Source organism: Miscanthus floridulus, chromosome 10 (genome assembly GCF_019320115.1).
Source record: "Miscanthus floridulus cultivar M001 chromosome 10, ASM1932011v1, whole genome shotgun sequence".
NCBI lineage: Eukaryota > Viridiplantae > Streptophyta > Magnoliopsida > Poales > Poaceae > Miscanthus > Miscanthus floridulus.
The window spans coordinates 26404638-26424514 of NC_089589.1; the positions used below are offsets into that span (position 1 = coordinate 26404638).

Here is a 19877-nt window from a genome sequence, read left to right on the forward strand (position 1 = left end):
ACAAAACTTAACAGAGGCGGACAAGCCAACCGTCTCCGTCAAGAAGGTCACGGCTAACCCGCCTCGGTTAATCAATTATTGGAGGCGGGCGCCTAAACGCAGCCGCCTCGGTTAATGCTATTAACGGAGGCGGTTGAGTTAAGTAGCTCGCCTCGGTTACTAATTTCATGAAATAAAAAAGCCCACCGAGCCTGGTAGCCCGCCGAGGCCGATACCATGCGCCGCTGTTGCCCGTGGTAGGATCTACGCCCCCGCAGCCGCCGGTGGTCGGATCCGCTCGGTGGTGGCCGGATCCGCGCCCCCACCGCCTCCAGTGATCGGATCGGCCACCGGTGGACGGTTGGAGGCCGGATCTAGTGGCCGACGCACGGGGGAAAGGGAGGGGGCGCCGTGCTCGGAGGAGAGGGAGGGATCGCCATGTCGTGCTCGGAGGAGAGGCGCGGTCGCCAAGATCCGCCGCCCTAGATCCGTCGAGCGGCGCGGCCACCGCCGGGGGGTCACCTCGTCCGCCACGGGCGCCTGTGCGGGCAGCGCCACACGCCGCCGCCGCCATTACGGGCCTCCCCACGCGCTGCTAGGACCGCTGCTCGGGCTTGGGAGGCGCCGCCGCTGTAGGGCCATTGTCGTCGCGGGCACGGCCCCCTGCTGCCGGGGCGCACAATGCCCACCACCGGGCACGTGCTCAAGGACGCCACAAGGTCGATGGAGCCCTGGGAGTGAGGGAGGGATAGCAAGAAGGGAGGGAGAGGAGAGCACGGAGCCCTCGTGCGCCGTCGGGAGAGAGGGAGTGGGAGAAGTTGAGAGAGAGATCTAGGATAACTGAAGAATGAAACCCTAATCTTGTATATATACAATGAGCGGGATATGGCCCAAGATGAGCTGCCTGTTGGGCTACTATTTACCGAGGCGGGCCTCATAGAGTGACCGCCTTCGAAAATGGATTAACCGAGACGGTTGTTCTCGGTTAATAACGATTAACCGAGGCGGTTGATTTGGACCTAACCAAGGCGGTTGCGTTAGGGCAACCACCTCGGTTAATAAGCGAGGCGGTTTTCTTACATTGCCCACCTCGATTAAGCATTAACCGAGACGATTGCTGGCTAGGCTACCCTGCCTCGAATAACCGAGGCGGGCAACCAGGCCGCCCGCCTCGGAGCCCATTTTGAAAACACCTTGTAAAAGTCTTTGTGTAGTAGTGAATGACCAATTTACCTTTGAGAAATTATGAGAACCAAAGGGCACCAGGCAGCATACCAACATTATCACCAGCGAAGGTTCCCGTATCCGTATTCCGTAACCGCCTCTGTTTTTTTCTTTCCGTTCCCATCCGGTCACCACGTTCATATTTTTTGTTTCCTTGTGTCTGTTTATGAGCCTGTTCGCTTGTTGGTTTCAGCCAGGGTTTATTAGACATGATACAGTGTTTTCCTCTCACAACAAACCAGCATCAGCCGGGCTTATCAGCCCAGAAACCAACCAGCGAACAGGTTGTATTTCCGTAGAGTGTCCGCGTTCTTTTTTTTCATTTTCCCTTACGTCTGCTTTTGTACGAGCGTCTGTATCCCTTTTTTTCCTTTCCATTCCGCCCGTCGTTTCCTACTCTTTTTTTCTTTTTCTATTTCCTTTTCTAGACTAGAGCAGTGGCGACCCTAGAACAAATTAGAGGGTGATGCATTAGTCTTATAGGTGTGAAAATTTAAGCTAAAACCATGATAAAATTTTGATTTTAGTATTGGGTTTTCAAATTTTGAAGAGTTTGTCATTAATCTAATCAAAATAAATTGATCTCCAAATTGTACGAGGAACCAGAGTGCTCAAAATTATGTTGGTATGTTGCCTATGTGCCCTTTTGTTCCTCATAATGTCTCAAGGGTAAATTGATCATTTCACGTGCCACTTAATTATGTTAGAGGCTAAATACGACGGTAAGGCCAGATTGGTAATCAAAAGTTCAAGCGAGGCTAAATAAATAAGAAAGTTTGTTTCAGACCAAGGAAGAAAGACAAGTTTTAATCGTGGCCAAATAAGAAAAAAAAATCTTCTTTTAAATCATTGGATACCTTTTAATGTGATAAAATAATATAAGGAGTCTGGGATCAGGAAGGATCTTCACATTTCTGAGTGCATTGGTATGATAAATGTCTAATTTTAGTAAGCACAACAACTACTTTATTTAACCTTAAATTGTCTTTCTGAGTTGAGCGGGAGAGACTATATGGACCAAATAATAACAAACTGCATAAATCCCAGATGTACAGGTTGCAAAAGGACCCTAGATAAATAGCAAAAACCTTAGTTTTCATTCCAAATGATCAAATTCCAAAACTATATGACCTTGTCTATTTTGTTTAAGTTGGTCATTTTTCATATCACAATCTTTTTATCAATTATGTCTGTAACTCCGTATTCTTTCTTTTCAAAGCCATTGTGACAGGAATGATATATATATTTTGTGCTCCTTTGAAAACACCCATTTCTCATAGGGATTGGAAGGGATTGAGGGAGGAATGAACTAATTTCTCTTTTAATCGCCTCCAATCCCAAAGAGGAATGATGGATCCATCCAAAAGAGTTCAAGGTTGTTCCATATACGTACGGTTGGTTTCCTATTTATGAAGAAATTGCGATGAATAAACAACGTAAGATTTTTTTTTCTTTCATAGTCAGGTTGAGTTGCGGAACAACATTCGTTACCCCGAACATGGTGCACCTGGTGGGTGGCTCGGGGCATATTTGTGGAGACCGTAAATATGAATGATGATGATATATCTCGGAAGCATCCTATCAATAGATATCGATTACACCAAATTGCGAAAACGTCGTAGGCTTGATATTGGTTTTCTCCATTATTAGCATGGAGCTATATTGTCGTTAGACTGTGCAAATGTACCTCTAAAAGATTAGAAAAACATATTAAAATCTCACCATATACGCACCCTTATAACATACTTATGTCATTTTAATTTGCTCTAACTTCGCTATAGTCATCTCCTAATTCTATCAGGTATTGCTGCCATTTGTGTCCATTGTGCTCTCGTACTCCATGCGACCAGATCCCTATGGTTATAGTAAGAGGGTTTCCTCAATGCACCGGTGTGGATATATACCCAAATCTACATAAGCACTAAGCCATCATGTCATGTGCGCATGTTGCTTCACAGGAATAGCCTGCAAGGACATTGATAGCTCGCTCATCAAATTATAGAAGCACATGCTTATAAGAGAGAGATACATAGTAACAAGAGTAGAGACATGCAGCCTGTTCGCTGGTTGGTTTCTAGGCTGATAAGCTCGGCTGATGCTGGTTTGTTGTGAGAGAAAGTAAACAGGCCGGTGATATTAAAAACGACATGTATATTGCAGAGAAAAATAAAATAGAAACATATGTGCCACAATCACAACATGTAGTGTAGCTATCAAAAAGAAAAAGAAACCGAAAGGGCAATTTTGCCCCTCACATAAGCCTTATGTGCACACTTGCTTGCTCTGAAGTCTGAACTCTGAAGTGCCTTCAGCCTTCTCTCCAAAAGTCCAACCTCACAAATCTGCAAAGAAGTGGCCATGAACATGGAGCAGCAAGTCGAGCACAGCCATCTCCCAATCCGAGGCCTCAGCCTCCACGTGGCCCAAGCAGGCAAAGGTTCGCATCTGCTCTCTTGCTCGCCGGCGGGCTCAAGCTTCCTCTGTTGAAGGCCGGTGCGCATGCGCTCGAGATTGAAGCATAGCGACACCTCTCCTGTCGCCGTCTCGTTTTTGCTGCAGGCGAGCTGGCCACGGTGGTGTTCCTGCACGGATTCCCGGAGATATGGTACTCGTGGCGCCACCAGATGCTGGCCGTGGCCGCCGCCGGGTACCGCGCCGTCGCGCCGGACTGGCGAGGGTACGGGCTCTCGGACCAGCCGCCGGAGCCGGAGGCCGCGTCGTACGACGACCTGGTGGAGGATCTCCTCGCAATCCTCGATGCCCTCTCCGTTCCCAAGGTAATACTGCTTTTTTTTTAGAATCGCTGTGGTAAGTTCTTGGGTTTGGTCTTGATTGGGGAATTTTTTTCTTGGTACTTGTTGGTTCAGTACTTCAGTGCGACTTGTTACTGTTAGCTTATCTGATATGAAATATGATACTGCGATTGGTAATGATGGGTGGACAGGAACCATGTAAGAATGTTCTGACATGCCTATTATATGTTTTGGAAGATTTGGAATGAATTTCTCAAACAAGGATTTTTTTTTTAAAAAAAATACCGTGGATGAAGTAGGTTCTTAAGGAAAATTACTGTCGAGTTTGTGCAATTCTAAGGGCATGTTTACCAGCAGAAAGTTACAGCATGTAGAATCCCTTCACCACAGTTTTCCATCTCATGTGACGATATGATTTGTCGGGTAAACATACTTAGTGTGTATATTTAGATTGAAGAAAATAAGAGGAACATTTTCAATCCAACCTCTTGGCAGTTTTATTTTATTCAGAATAATGTGGGAAATTGAAGAAAAAAAAAGATAGAAATTCCTGTGTATTTCTTAGAGAAACCTTCTTGGCAGTTCTATTGTCCAACAGACTAAGCTTTGCATATTGTGTGCTTATCTGCCAAGCTTCTATTAAGTCATTAGTTCAGTTGAATCAAATAATTTCCAATCACAGTATAATTTCTTGAGAAAAGAATCTTACCTTGTGAGTCGTGCAGGCTTTCCTTGTGGCGAAGGATTTCGGGGCCAGGCCAGCCTATGAGTTTGCTCTTCGTCACCCTAGCCGCACATGCGGTGTTATGTGTTTGGGGATCCCCTTCCTTAACGGTGGCTCATCCCACACCAGCTTGCCAGAAGGCTTCTACATTTTGCGCTGGCGGGTTGCTCTCTAATATATATATATATATATATATATATATATATATATATATATATATATATATATATATATATATATATATATATATATATAATCCCCATTGCCAAATTGAGCAGAGCGACAGAAAACAATGACAGGGGAAGCTTGTTCTTGTAGGAACCAGGAAGAGCGGAAGCTGATTTTGGCCGGTATGATGTCAAGAGAGTTGTTCGGACCATCTACGTGCTCTTCTCTAGGAGCGAAATCCCAATAGCAAAAGAAGACCAAGAGATTATGGACCTTGCGGACTTGTCAACACCTCTTCCAGAGTGGTTCACTGAGGATGATCTCGCTGTGTATGCTTCACTCTATGAGAAATCGGGTTTCCGGTATCCAATGGAGATGCCATATAGGTAACAATAGCAACTGGGCCAACCATACTATTTGTTTTGTGGGTTTTGAAAAATCAAGGTGTAATATGCTGCATTTGACAGGTCTCTCCATAAAAGGAAGCCAATTGAAGATCCAAAATTTCAAGTCCCAGTGTTTGTTGTCATGGGGGAGAAAGACTATGTGTTCAAGTTCCCTGGGGTTGAGTCCGTTTTGAAAGATGGCATCATGGAGAAATTCGCACCGGACCTAAAGATCACCTATATCCCTGAAGGAAGCCATTTTGTTCAGGAGCAGTTCCCGGACAAGGTGAATGATCTCCTGGTCAGCTTCTTGAAGGACCACCCTGTGTCTGCATAGATGTTCTAGCAGTCCATGTTCACTGTCATAAGCAACAGCTACGATGGGCAAAACTGCTGTGTAGTGTCGCCAGTAAATGAACAATCTGACGAGTGAATTCGGCTTTCAGCGTTTTGACTGTGTTTGCATCTAGCGTGTGAAAGAAGTTTTAAAAATCAAGCAGTATTGATTGCATAGAGCATCAGTGTTCTTGACGAAAATGATTGAAGACTGAAAATTCAAGTGTTGCCTTAGAAACTGTCATCGCAGGTTACATACTGTCAAACTGAGTATAGTCGAACCTGATCATAGTCTGCCGTGGCCAGGAGAGCAGCTTTGATGGTCAATTACTCACTTGGATGTGCTCGACTATATAGACGGCACGCATAAAATAATGAGTGGTAAAAAAAAATGAATACAGGCAGGCAGTGACCTAGAACCAGCAGAAGGGCCCTTTGATGCGTTATTCCCAACGTTTTAAATCTCCAGCCTTGGTATTTGGCGAATGACATCTAAAATAACTAATAGCGAAATTAAATGGGGCTACAGCAGACTATAGCCGCTAAATTGTACGTTAACATAAATATCTTGATCTACCCCCAAATAATCTTTCAACAGTACAATACACGCATTGGATAGAAAAGATCAATTAATTTACTAATTCAAAGCACACAAACTCTTCATCTCATAGGGTAACCAAACAGATGAACTTTGATCTAACAGAAAGCTACTCATCACCATTGGCTTCAGAGCATACAAACCCTTCATCTCATAAGGTAAGCAAACAGATAGAACTTTGATCTACCAGAAAGCTACTCATCACCATTGGCTTCAGATGAATGTGTTAACCAACCCAAGAAAACATACAAGAGTCTATAGGTTTACGACAAAACGACAGGTTGCAACAATCTTACTACATAATGAAAGAGAGTTTTTGAGTGTCTAGGCATAAATCCACTACGATCTCCCTCACAACCAGCACCAGCAGGCCAGAACATATAGACTCAACCCTGCAATTAGATGAGAAAAATCACTATTAGTCAATGCAATGTGACATTTATGCTAGCATCGGGTGCTGTTAATTAGGATGTTAGGAATGCTTACTAACCAGTGCATCCTCATGCCAGAAAAACATAATAAAACAGCAAAACAGAGTAATAGCTTAACTGAGTAACAACAGCTACTATATAGTCAGTTCAGAATTTTCAGAGGCACCAGCAGATGAGAAGGTCGTCTAAAGTAGCTGCTGTTCTGTTAGGTCTCACTGCACCAGCCAGTGTGCATCTGAAATTCTGAACTGACTAAAGTAGTAGATGCTATTCTGTTAGGTCGCCTAACACTAATTAACAACACCTCTGTCCCCAGAACCAGCCAACATCCAACTCAGAATTTATAATTCATGCTAATGTTACAAAATGGGTTTGAGATACGAGCTTCAGCTACGACAGAAAAATACTTTTTTAAGAAAATTAATATATGCAACACATACAAGCTTTCTCAGTTCCTCGACACTAGTATAACCAAACTAGCAGGATCGCACAGAGCACTGACAAGCAGAGCACTGAATAAGTGAACAGAGCACTGACAGCATGCACATGAAAATCAGACCTTGACTAACTAGCAGGCTCGTGCAAAAAAAAAGCAAATGCACTGAGCAGGTGCAATGATCAAGAAACATTGTCAACTTACTATTCAGATATAATGAAACCAAGAGCTACTTTCAGCTCTACTGCATAACTGTAGCTAAAGCTCACATAACATTTCTGAAAAAGAAGTGGTCACATAATACAGAAACATTGTCACAGTACTAATTTGTAATCTCCTTAGTCCTTTGGTTTCACGGATTTATTATGTGTATAAACAAACGGTCTCATCTACATATGGCCTGCTACCTGAAAAATCAGCTGCCTGCATGTACAGTACATATGTGCTATATGCCTATATCACCTATCCTGCTTTCACGTACAGAGGCTGAAGGAGAACTGAACAAGGTTAGGAGGGAGAACCAGATAAAGATTGCTACTACCTATATCTCATCCAGACAAGTTATCTTAATTCCTTGTGCAATGGTTAAATACTTAAATTGTACATGCATTGATGTTTATGTTCAGTTCAGTAACTAGCTGTTGTTTTGCATTATTTTTGTCTTACGTATGCAACTTGTCTTTGTAGGTTCAGGTTAACAGGCTATTGTCAATGAAGAAATATATGACGCTAGGAGGAACCAAATCCAAATTAATTAGGTAATAATTTTTGTACTGGTCCATATTTATCTAGTTTGTTGTACCGCAAGAATAGAATTATCCTTCTAAATATGCATACAGTGCAGCACCATGGATTGTAGGCTACCAAGGTAAGCATTGCAGTTTGCAGAACAGACTACAAATACAGCAAAATGAAAGAATCTGAATCCAGGTGCATCTACATCAAAATGTTCACATATACAGATATTGGAGTACTAGATCAAGAATGCGCAAGTGATGTGCCATTGACTCAAACACGCTCCAGTGGAAACAAATCAACAGGATTGCACCTAGTAAGAAACATAGAACAATAAAAAAGCACCAGTTGTAGCAAGAATCACCAAAAGACCACACAGTTCCAACCAAATAGTTGCTTTTCAAACTCTTTCAGTGCCAATGTGTAGTTTTCTTTTCTTTCTTTCTTTTTTTTTTTTTTGAAAAGGCCAATACATAGTTTGAACTTCTGAAAGCATGCAGAGCAAAGTTTAACTGAATTGCACAAATGTAGTACTACAAAGAAAAGATGCACGACACTTTTATGAGGAACACAACAAAATGGATTGCAGTAAGAATTATGATCATTTGCAATTACAAAAAGTGACAAAAGTATGAACTGGCATAGCTCCAACAAATTGACTTCTGCAACCAACCCTAGCTAGGCTGAACAAGGAACAAGACTAGAGTCCCAGCACATACATTAGAAGAACTGGCTGAAGGTCATTATAAACAAAGGCTTATTTGGCTGATCTTAAGCCTATCTCATGAGCCAGTTTTTTTCTCACGGACAATCTGCTCAACAGGCCATCTTGATGTAGGCCAACAATGCAAGCAGACTGCAATGGGTGCTTACTAATCGCTCATTCACACAACCAGTGGCCAAATGTACAGGTCTGAAATGCAAGAGGCAAGACTTGGAATAGAAAAGCATACCTCTCCATATCCTTAAATCCTCCTTGGTGACATAGATGGTGGGAAACCAAAATATGGATAGGCACCACATGACCACAAGCAGGGGATCTTGTCCTACCGACCCTCTCAATATTGAAAGACTTAATCTCAAGTGAAAAAAATGCTGAATATGTTGTATCCTTTTCATCTGGAATGCATTCTATGAAAATGTATCCTTCAGCTGGACCACCAATGTTGCCTTCAAAAGTATAATGGGCAGGCAAGGGGATGGTACTCTTCAAATGCCACTCATGGGACTTCTCACTGCCATTTTGCGAAAAGGTGTAATAATAATCCACAGATGTGCTTTCATGAACCGTACTAAACATTGCAACCCTACTTTCCCCTGACTCCACAATGACGATTTGCCGCTTATCATGGCCAGGCGGGAGGCCAATAGTGCAAAACTGCATACTATTCATGTCGAGCTTGACCACCGTGCTCATGTCGTTTAATTTCCAATAGAAGCAGTCAGACGTACATTGTTCTTGAATGAACTCATTAATTTCATCCAGGCCTAGATCGTCCCAACTGATAGACGTACTGACACTCCAGCAGCCAGAGCCCGAAGAGAAGATAAAAACCCCCAACCTTGAGCTGGATTGCATCCAGCTGATCACACTGAATGATGTATCCTCCTCTGTGCCTCCTGAACGGATGAAGGAGGCCCCCGAATGGAAAATATCTTTGTTTTGGATACCGATGGAGGCGAGTAGGTCGTCGGTTATGGGAGGCAGCAGCAGGTATCGCCGGGACAACGGGTCGCACACCAGGAGGTCCCAGTACTTGGGGACTTCGCGGCAACTGCGCTCGAGGAGGACGCGGCCGTCGCGGGCATTTACGGGAGTCCAGTGGTCCTCCCATGTGGTGCGAGGGAGATAGTCGAAGGAAAACGCGACAGCCCGGGCGACGGCAGCGGAGGGATGGGGCGCCTCGGCAGGACCGAAACCATAGGATCTAACGAAGCCGAGGAGTAAGGGCGGGTGAATGGAGCGGTACCGGCGGAGGAAGGCGGGGTCAGCGATGAGGCGGCGGAAGGAGACGCAGGCGGTGGAGGCGCGGGCGAGGTCCGCAGGGGAGGCGACGCGGAGCAAGATCTCCTCGAGGAGGTCGCTGGTTAGGGCCGGCGGCGGCCGCTCTGGATCCATGGCATCGGGGTAGGGCAGGGGAGGCTGAGGCGAACTCTTTGACACCAGATTCAGATTGGGCACCTCTCCGCCGTCGGCAAATGGAGGAAGTGAACTGAGAATCGAGGAGCTGGCTTCTTGTGCGATGAAAGGGGTTGAGTTCGTCACCTGCAGCAGCAGCACGATGCTCTAACCCATCGGTAGGGGCGGAGCAGGCGGTGCGGTAGGGGGCGGAGGAGGAGGAGGCGGAGGCGGAGGCGTTGGGGCGGAGGCCGCGAGGGTCGAGCGTCGGGATGGGGAGGAAGCTGGAGCGGCGGTATGGACTGATCCTTTTCCCGATCCACGAATCCGGCCCTCTCTCACGAGTCACGATCGGTGCACGCGAATATGGGCCACGTCAAGATCCAGCCCTTAAGAATACAATCCAATCACACCCGACCCAATTCCACAGCTAATCCTTTTGAATCCATACAAGACAGCCCATTCAGTTGGGCGCCCGTACAGCCTTTCGACCGACAAGGCCCATTCCCAGGCAGCACAATGAGAAATATTGAGCGCAAACCATTTTTTTCGAATTGTGAAAATTAAAGAAAAAATCGAGATTCAAACTTATTTTATAAATATTCATGTAAATAAAACTAATAAATTTCAGGTACACATACACCTAGGTCTTAGTCGAAATAAATCTGCATGCAAAATTATCTCTAATGTTTGGCGAGGAGATTGTTATCTGTGGTGATTTCCACAATGGCCATGACACGATCGTTGTTGGCTTCTTGTGGTGGTCAATTTCATTGGCAGGAGATTAGTTTGTGGTTATTATATGTAAAAGAAATTGTGCTCAGCAAGGATGCTCACGGGCACTCCACGTAGGGATATTAACTTCAGATCATCTATGTTCACAATTATGCCTGTATTGAGGAAATTAGATGTCCACCTTAATGGACGGTTTGGAGATACTAGATGCCTAGAGGAGGTGAACAGCTTAATAAAATTTCTATAATTTTACTAGAGCAACTTGTTAGACAATAAGATGACGAAATAACAATTTACTCTCGCTCTACTTTTACCACTAGCAAGCCACCTACTGACCTACACAATGCTAATGGGTTGCTGAGATTTCAGAGAATTTTCTTAGTGGGTTCCTCTTATTTAGAAATATAGTAGATTAGTAAATAACTACGTGTGTGTGCATTCCAGATTTGAACGGGAGTAGTACATCTATCTGCTGGACCTTCATGCTAAACCAAATAAATAGCATTTCTTGATATTGGCTGTGTTTGTTTGAGTTTATTGAGAAGCTGGGAAAAAAATTCTCTGGCAAAAGCTATATAAATAATAAGTGCATTTTTAAGAGACGATCTTTTTCAAAAAAATGTTTGTTTTTTAAGCAAAATACCTAACTTTTCAACTTGCTTCTAAAAAAAGTCTTTTTCGATTACCATTGCTTACGCCTCATGTGAATGCGATGACAAAAAAAAAGAAAAAAGAAAAAAGAAACACTACAAGGGCAATTGCGCGCCCACCGTGTTCAGATTTCAGACCTGTACACATACTCCACTTTGCCGGCGCCCGGCGCCCAACCCGCGGGCCCCCACGCCGCCGGCGCCACTGTGCCGTGTTCCAGCTCTACGCTCATACAGTCACATCCTCCACGTCGCAGCACTCGTGGCTCCGCCCACCTCACGTAAGCTGCTCTGCTTCATCGATCCCAGGGGCGGGCGCCGCACGCCGTGCACCCGCGCCGTCCGTGCCTCTCCGCGTCGGGCCAGTAGCCACGTGCGCGCCCTCCGTTGTCATGTCCCGCCACGCGAGCGCCGCCCGCGACCGGTGCTTGGAGCTGGAGCGCGTCATTGCGGGACAAGCAAAGTCGGGGAGCCTCGGCCTCGGCGACACGCTCAAGCTGTTCGAGGAATTGCTGCCCCACGTCAGGCTGCCTCAGTTCGTGCTTTCAACCATCTGCTTAACGTTTTCGCTCGCGCCCGATGCTCTTCAACCTCCGAACTCACCATCTCTGTCTTCAATCGGATGGCCCGTGCCTGCTCCCAGGTCCGTCCAGACCTATGGACATACAGCATCCTAATTGGCTGTTTTTGTCGTATGGGTCGCATGGAGCATGGTTTCGCCGCCTTTAGCCTCATCCTTAAGACGGGCTGGAGGGTGAATGAAATAGCCATCAATCAACTGCTCAAGGGCCTTTGTGATGCCAAGAGGATTGACGAGGCCATGGACATATTGCTCCGACGAATGCCTGAGTTTGGCTGCATGCCGAATGTAGTTTCCTGCAACACGCTTCTCATGGGTTTCTTCAATGTAAAGAGAGCTGAGGAGGCACTTGAGCTGCTGTGCATGATGTCTGATGATAGAGGTGGAAGCTACACACCAAATATGGTATCCTACAACACTGTTATTAACGGTTTGTTTGGAGAGAGTCAGGTGGAAAAAGCTTACAACATGTTTCTTGAAATGCTGGATCAGGGGATTTCACCGGATGTTGTGACATACAACACGGTCATTGATGGCCTGTGCAAAGCTCAAGCAGTTGACAAGGTTGAGGGTATCCTTTAGTAGATGATTGATAAAGGTGTTAAGCCAGACATCAAGATATATACCTGTATGATCCTTAGATACTGTGACAGAACCGCCCAATTTATACAAGATCAAGTACGGATGTCCCCGCTAACACGTTGACACATGCATACTTTCACTTATATAAACCCGGTAGTACGTCGAGTGTCACGGAGGACCTCGGTAAATCAACATCACAACCAAGATCGCATGATTAAGCAAATACACATCACATACATGGAGTTGCAGCAGAATAATATTATAACTGAGTTCACAAATAATGGTACAAGTTTGGGTTTCAAAACCGATTGGTAAAAACAACATAACTTTCGAATGATTACACTAGTATAAGTTCCAAATATATTGCTAGTATAAATGACATCCTTTGACAAAAGCATATAGATAAGAAATAAATATAGAGACGCCGAGCCCACCGGCGGTTCACCACTCTCTTCATCAGGCCGAGAACTTCACCTGCAACATGGTGAGATAAACCCTGAGTACTCGAATGTACTCAGCTAGACTTACCCGACAGGAGAGAAATAAAAAGACTCACAAGGACATGCAAGGCTTATTTAGTGGAGCTGGTTGGATAGCATAGCTTTGCAAAAAGAGCATTACTATCATGAGTCCTTACTTTCAATCTTTTAGTCAAGTTTTAGCATCAAGTTTAGTGAAGCTTATCATGACTAAATTTGCACCTATTCTAGACCAATCACTTGATTAATAAACATCACAATAGTAACCATATCCGGTTTATCGTATAATCATCATAACCATCATGTTCCATCAAATATTACTACGATGAAGGGGCTCCGCCAAGTTTCTCACTATCCGGAAGAGACGGCGATTCGAATCGATTACAACCAGCTAGGCAGTATTTCTAACACAAACCCACACTTCCCCCATCGGGGTCACGTCGGGTCACCTTTGGTATAACTCAGGTACACATTTCGCGGGTTCGATAAACGCCGCACTCTTAGAGACACTACCGGATTCCAAGTCGATCAGGAGTCTAACCCACCCTTGGCCTCACACCGGCTCCCCGCACATCCTTACTACCTCCAGAACGAGGCTCGACCTGAGTTGAGCTACTCGGCTTCACGATCAGAACGAGTTATCCGACCAACTAAGTGAGAGGCATGCGTTCAAAATGACAAGAGGGCCTCCAACGATGCAGTCCTTAACCGACACAGACGGAATCACTGTAAGTCATAACACCACCAACATATAAGATTCCGCCCGGTCTCCAATTACACGGCTTCACATGGTTCTTTTACACGATAGCAAATATAGCCAACCGTGACTAGATATTCACCTATATCTCACAGGTGACAGCAAATCTCCTGACTTCTACCGACTAAGTATGGCTAAGCATAGATCGCCCTATGCATCTGGTAAGGGTACATGTATTTATATATAGTGGACAATGTAGGAAATATGCACCAACGGTTTCATCCAACTCCTATCACCTAATGCATCATACCAAAATTATACTCATGTGCATTTATAAAAAGAGAGGGTAGGAGATTTAGAATGCTTCGGGACTTGCCTAGGATCCAACACTAGGTCAGTGTTTGTTAGATGACACTCGCTTGGTGAGCATCTCCCATCTCAGCACTTTCTTAGTCCTTTCATCTGGATGGATTCACCAAACTCCATCTTCGGGTTCGGCTCCAACATCACGTCCTTCATGTGGTGCATCTAGCGTACCTAGATGAGATGCAACAATGCAAGTGCATGAATGCGAAGAATGGCAATATGAGATGCCTCACATAAAAGTATTCAAGATGAGCACAAGGTTACACCGAACATATATAAGCACTCCACGTTACTTAATTAAACATCACACAACCTATCATGCTTGGATAGCAAGGAAGGCAGCACCAAGCATGACACAAGTTTCACAAGGTTTTAGGTATATTAACTTAACACCATCAAAGGCATGAGCCACACTTAGCAACACATGAAGCAAAGCAAGGTGAAGCAAACAATTTTAGGTACAAACACAGATTCTGAACAGCAGCACCACATTCATTTGTTGTAACCATACCCAGAGTTCTAGGAATGCAAAAAGTGTGATCCTAGACTTTCTGGAAAGATTAGAAAATTGTCTATAACTTTGTTATTCATACCAAAAGCTAATTCATAGGTTAACATGATCAAATATGCCAATATTTCAGGTCTACACAGACAAGGATAGAAAACTGACAGTAACTTTAAAGATGCATAACTGGAGTTTTAGACATTTAGCAAAAATAATTCTTAACTTTATGAAAAGCTTATTAAGTTATCTATAACTTTCTCATTATCATTTTAAGATGATTCTACAGCTAACAAGGTCAAACAACACTAAGAAGGCATCTCTGTCCAGACTTGGGACATAATCTGTCATTTCACTTTGGACAGCTATAACTTGAGTTAGACCACCAAAAAGGGTGTTCTTGGACATTTTGAAAATATTAACAAAATCATTACAACTCTTCTATTATCACCAATACATGATTCAAAGCTTATCTAAGCCAAACAACGCAATCTTTGAGATCTATATAGATCTCATGCAAAACCTAATAGGGGACTTGTAAAATCTATAACTCTCAGATCTGTAGCCCTAAAGTCATGAAACTTTAGGACAAGGAAGGTAAGGGAGTTATCTACAACTTTTGTATTCACCACATCCACAGAAAACATCATTATCACCACGAAATTAATTGCTTAACCAAAACTATACATGCAGCCCAAACATATAGCCATATTAGGGTTTCTAAGGCCACATTATCACTATGCAAGGGCAAAGGAACCATATTTCACATTTTTGCATATATAAATTATTTATAAGCCATTTAAAACCATTTATCAAGCATTAAACTAGTTAAATCAATAACTCAATCATACTGCATCCAATGACCATAAAATTTTTACCACGACACACACATAGCATCAGTATCCTACCATAAAAATTTCACAGCAATTGGAGCACCACAACTTTAGATATGAATTTATTCCTAGAAAACCCTAATTAACAAAGATAAATAAAAATAGCAAAAACCTTCTACTAACACATATCATATTATGACTTTACTGTGTAGATTTACTCACAAGGATTCCAAAACATGTTTATTTGCTATTTTACAAATTTTCTATGATTTACTATGAATTTCCAAAATTTCAACCGATTAAGAGCAATAATCTGAAAAAGAAAAGGAAAAACATTTTTGCAAAGTGAACACCGGACTTTCCTCTAATTAATTAAGCCAATATATGTAAACTGATGTCTCTAGGCATTTTGCATCTGGAACCAAGAAAGAGTTTCTATTTCGATTTTCACTCCCTCTCTTCTTCAACTCGACGTAGAAACAGAGCAGGACGATGGGGGAGGGCCGGCTCTAGCGGGGCAACGGCCAGGCGATGGCTTGGGACACGGCCGTGCGGTACTGGAGCGGCTAGAGGAGAGGCGCGACGTGGCTAGAGGAGGGACCGGTGGGGAGGAGGGGCTCTGCTCGGTCTCATGGAGGACGAGCGGAGGAGACAGAGAGGGACGGAGTGAGAGAGCGAGGGAGAATGGGAGAGAGGAAGAGTGAGGCAGCGAGCGAGAGGAGGGAGGGCGCTTGGTCTTTCCCTTTTAGTCGAGCAGGGGGGGCGAGGTGGCGCACATGCAAGGGCATGAGGGAGCCACGCGGCCTGTGGCGCCTACGCGCGGTCGAACGACGGTGCTGCTTCCTACCGATCCAAACAGTCAAGGGATCGACTGAAACCGCTAACTTCCCCATCCTCTATCTCTCGATCCGGTTGTCCTATGATCACGACGCAAGAGGCAAAGTTGTAGATCTTTGTGAGGTGAACAACATTGATTTAAGGATCTAGAGCTAACTTGGCCTAGATTTGGAGATACGGATCTTCAAAGGAGGATACCCGAAAAGGAAACTCTGAATTTTGGTTTCAGGCCGATTGAAACGGCATTCTTCTCCCTCTTCCAACTCCTAATCTGTTTAATTGTGGCACAAGTTGTAGTAACCAAAGTTGTAGAGCTACACGAGATCAACAACTTTGCTTAAAGGATATTGGGCTGGTTCGGCATGGTTACAAAGATACAAGCCTCCAAAGTAGGGTATACGAAACTAAAAACTGAATTCAGTTAAGGGCTGAATTCAAGAAACTTTTTGCTGTTTTTGTAATGACTTTTGAAAGTACAAACGTGCTCCATAAGTGATGAGACTTATTCTGTTGTTTTCTTCACGAAGTGTACTTCAACTCATATTAAGGAATCCAATTAAGTTGTCACATATTTCTAGAAGATAAAAATTCTCAAACATGTCAACTCGCTGCTATCGATCAGGGACTTAGGAAAAACCCTAGAGGGACCAAAACAACACTGTATCCCAACTTGAGGCCACTATTTGAGCCACTTAGGAGTTGAATCAGGGCTTGGTTCAAAAATAAAGTTTGTTGTACTCCACTTAAACTTCAACTTTTATTTACGTTCAAACTTCATATCTGGTCCGGAGATCATTGTTTCATCTTGGTCAAAGCAGCATCACGATAAAGCTTAAATTGTCCTTTTTGATCCATTGAAGCGTTTTCTGGACATTTGCTCAACATGAACCCTTTATAACTTTTGTTCCTGAGTTTAAGTAGAGTTGTTTGAGCAAGGTTGCAAGGTTTGATCGACATCCCATGTTCCCATTCACCTGATGAAGCAATTCAAGAAAGGTTATAACCTATCATCTCATGTGACTTCTTGGCTCCAAACTTTATGAAACTTTTCCACTGGTCAAGATGGATGCATGTTGATGTAATGTACATGAAATAAGCATATTTGATATTACTCTTGCATAATCTTAACAAGGGTCCGCATGTAAGCAAAGTGTATTGTCCAATTCCAAGTTGGGGCTCATTTTCATAGGTTTGACTTCAGCACCTTCATCATCACTTCAAAATTATGAACTACAGATCATAATTTGTTGCTTAACTCATGACTAACACTTGGGGTGTTACAGATACCTCTCTACAGGGCAGTGGAAAGAGGTGGTTCAAAGGCTCGAAGAAATGTACGCACGAGGTCTTGACCCAAATGTTGTTACTTATGGTTTACTGCTGGACTATCTCTACAAGAATGGAAAATGCACAGAAGCCAGGAAGAGTTTTGATTCTATGATTAGGAAGGGCATAAAACCTAATGTTACTATCTACGACATTCTTCTTCATGGGTATGCTGCTAAAGGAGCCCTTTCTGATTTGCTTGATCTCCTGGATTTGATGGTAGCAAATGGTATTTCACCTAATCATTACATCTTCAACACTGTGCTCTATGCATATGTTAAAAAGACAATGATAGATGAGGCAATGCATATATTTAGCAAAATGAGTCAGCAAGGATTGAGTCCTGATGTAGTCAATTATGGAACATTAATAGATGCACTTTGCAAATTGGGAAGAGTGGATGATGCTATGCTTAAATTCAATCAGATGATCAATGAAGGGGTGACTCCTAACGTTGTTGTCTTTAGCTCCTTGGTTTATGTACTCTGTACCGTTGACAGGTGGGAGAAAGCCGAAGAATTATTTTTTGAAATGTTGGCTCAAGGAATCCATCCTGACACCGTGTTCTTCAACACAATAATGTGTAACTTATGCAGAGAAGGACGGGTTACAGAAGCCCTAAGGCTCATTCCCTTGATGGAACGTGTGGGCGTGAGGCCTAATGTTATCTCATATAATACATTAATAGGTGGCCACTGCTTAGTTGGTAGAACTGATGAAGCTACAAAATTACTTGATGGTATGGTCTCAGTTGGCTTGAAACCTGACTTCATCTCCTATAGTACATTGCTTCATGGCTACTGTAAAGTTGGCAGGATAGACAATGCATATCGTCTTTTCCGAGAAATGTTGTGGAAGGGAGTTACGCCTGGAGCTGTGACTTACAGTACTATACTGCAAGGTTTATTTCAAACTGGGAGATTTTCTGAAGCAAAGGAACTCTACCACAATATGATTAGAAGTGGAAAACAGTGGAGCATTTACACATACAACATAGTTCTAAATGGGCTTTGCAAAAATAGTTGTGTTGATGAAGCATTTGAAATGTTCCAGAGTTTGTGTTCTAAGGATCTTCGTCCTGACACTATTACTTTCAATATTATGATTGGTTGTTTGCTGAAAAGTGGTAGAAAGAAAAATGCCATGGATTTGTTCGCTGCTATCCCTGCCCATGGTTTAGTTCCGGATGTGGTGACCTATCGCTTAATGATGGAAAATCTGATACAAGAAGGGCTGCTAGATGAGTTTGACAATTTGTTTTTAGCAATGGAAAAGAGTGGATGCACTCCAAACTCTGGCATGCTAAATGCTATAGTTAGGAGGTTGTTGGGTGGCGGTCAGATAATGAGGGCTGGGGCTTACCTCTCCAAAATTGATGAAATGAATTTCTCACTTGAGACTTCTACTACTTCGTTGCTAATATCACTTTTTTCGAGCGAGGAATATAAGAAACACGCAAAGTCCCTACCTGAAAAGTACCATTTTCTTGAAGAGGTCAACTAATGAAGATTATGTCAAATGAAATAAATCCTCAGCTGAGTGGTAATGTCTACCTCATGCTCTAATTTGCTAGCCATGTTGTGTTGCCACATTTGTTTGATGAAATTCTCTAGGTAAGTGTTGCACTGTCAGAGCATCCTGTTAACCTCGTATAAAGTTATCTTGTCTTGAGCCCTAGTTATCTTTACAGTGGGAATCAATTTTCAAACTGTTGGGAGCACATAAGTTTCTTCCTTCTGTTGCTTAGTTTGTAAGATAAGTCAATCGTTTTGACTTCTTGATCCTAAAGGAGATTTCTATACACTAAGCTTTGTGTCCCTCCCCCCCCCCCCCCCCCCCCCCCCCCCCCCCCTGCCCCTGAATATGCATTGTTACCAGTGTCTTTTCGCACTAATATCCACTGTTAGGAGTTTTGTTTTCCCGCATATCTACTGTTAGCAGTGTGTGTTGTTCCTGTTTGTAGTTGCATGGACTAGGTAACTCAAATGTATAGTAGCATTTTTTTTGACACGTCAATTCCTATATACAATTGTATATAGGAACAATACATTGTAGTACGCAAACATATATGATCATATTTCGATGCATTCAAAAACTGATATAATAAATCTCTAATCTGTATTGCCATTCTGTACTCACAACATAATACACAATTATCCAGTGTCCAATGACAAGGTTCAGATGCCCAAATCAATAGCACGGTATCATCACTATAACCACCCATGAAACCTGCGCATTTGATGATTGAGCATTTTGCCTTTAGTCTGCCTTCAATTCCACTGTGTGATACCATTTTTAATGAATGAAATTGCATTAGAAACTCTTGATCAGCACAAGAGCAGCAGCTAAAGCAAGCATCAAGATCTTCGAATACGTCGTACTCTGCTACTCCTACATGCGA

General features: G+C 43.3%; 2 protein-coding genes and 1 pseudogene across 3 annotated transcripts in view; 2 read left to right on the plus strand and 1 right to left on the minus strand.

Moving 5' to 3' along the window:
• The first annotated feature begins 3485 nt into the window (after nucleotides 1–3485).
• Nucleotides 3486–19877, plus strand: part of LOC136486397 (uncharacterized) — a 33449-nt gene continuing 17057 nt past the window's right edge. The window contains exons 1-5 of one of the 2 annotated variants that reach the window (XM_066483281.1): nucleotides 3486–3640; nucleotides 3763–3980; nucleotides 4682–4843; nucleotides 4999–5234; nucleotides 5316–5679. In XM_066483281.1, the coding sequence (XP_066339378.1) occupies nucleotides 3562–3640; nucleotides 3763–3980; nucleotides 4682–4843; nucleotides 4999–5234; nucleotides 5316–5571 (951 nt within the window). In that variant the 5' untranslated portion in view covers nucleotides 3486–3561 and the 3' untranslated portion in view covers nucleotides 5572–5679. Of the gene's footprint in view, nucleotides 3641–3762; nucleotides 3981–4681; nucleotides 4844–4998; nucleotides 5235–5315; nucleotides 5680–19877 lie in introns of those variants that run through there. The other variant, XM_066483282.1, reaches the window with a different exon arrangement.
• LOC136486396 (uncharacterized) lies at nucleotides 6110–10178 on the minus strand. Its single transcript, XM_066483279.1, has 2 exons — nucleotides 8724–10178; nucleotides 6110–6560 (listed from the first exon to the last, which is right to left on the minus strand). The coding sequence occupies exons 1-2, from the start codon at nucleotides 9887–9889 to the stop codon at nucleotides 6464–6466; spliced, it is 1263 nt and encodes a 420-aa protein (XP_066339376.1). The 5' UTR covers nucleotides 9890–10178; the 3' UTR covers nucleotides 6110–6463.
• LOC136487149 (protein Rf1, mitochondrial-like) lies at nucleotides 11667–18979 on the plus strand (annotated as a pseudogene).

What these genes read in the sequence shown, in the direction of transcription:
- LOC136486396 (XM_066483279.1), bottom strand. Translation starts at nt 9,889, where the DNA reads ATGGATCCAGAGCGGCCGCCGCCGGCCCTAACCAGCGACCTCCTCGAG. An exon ending in GGATTTAAGGATATGGAGAG is followed by an intron (nt 6,561 to 8,723) that starts GTATGCTTTTCT and finishes ATCTAATTGCAG; the next exon opens with GGTTGAGTCTATATGTTCTG.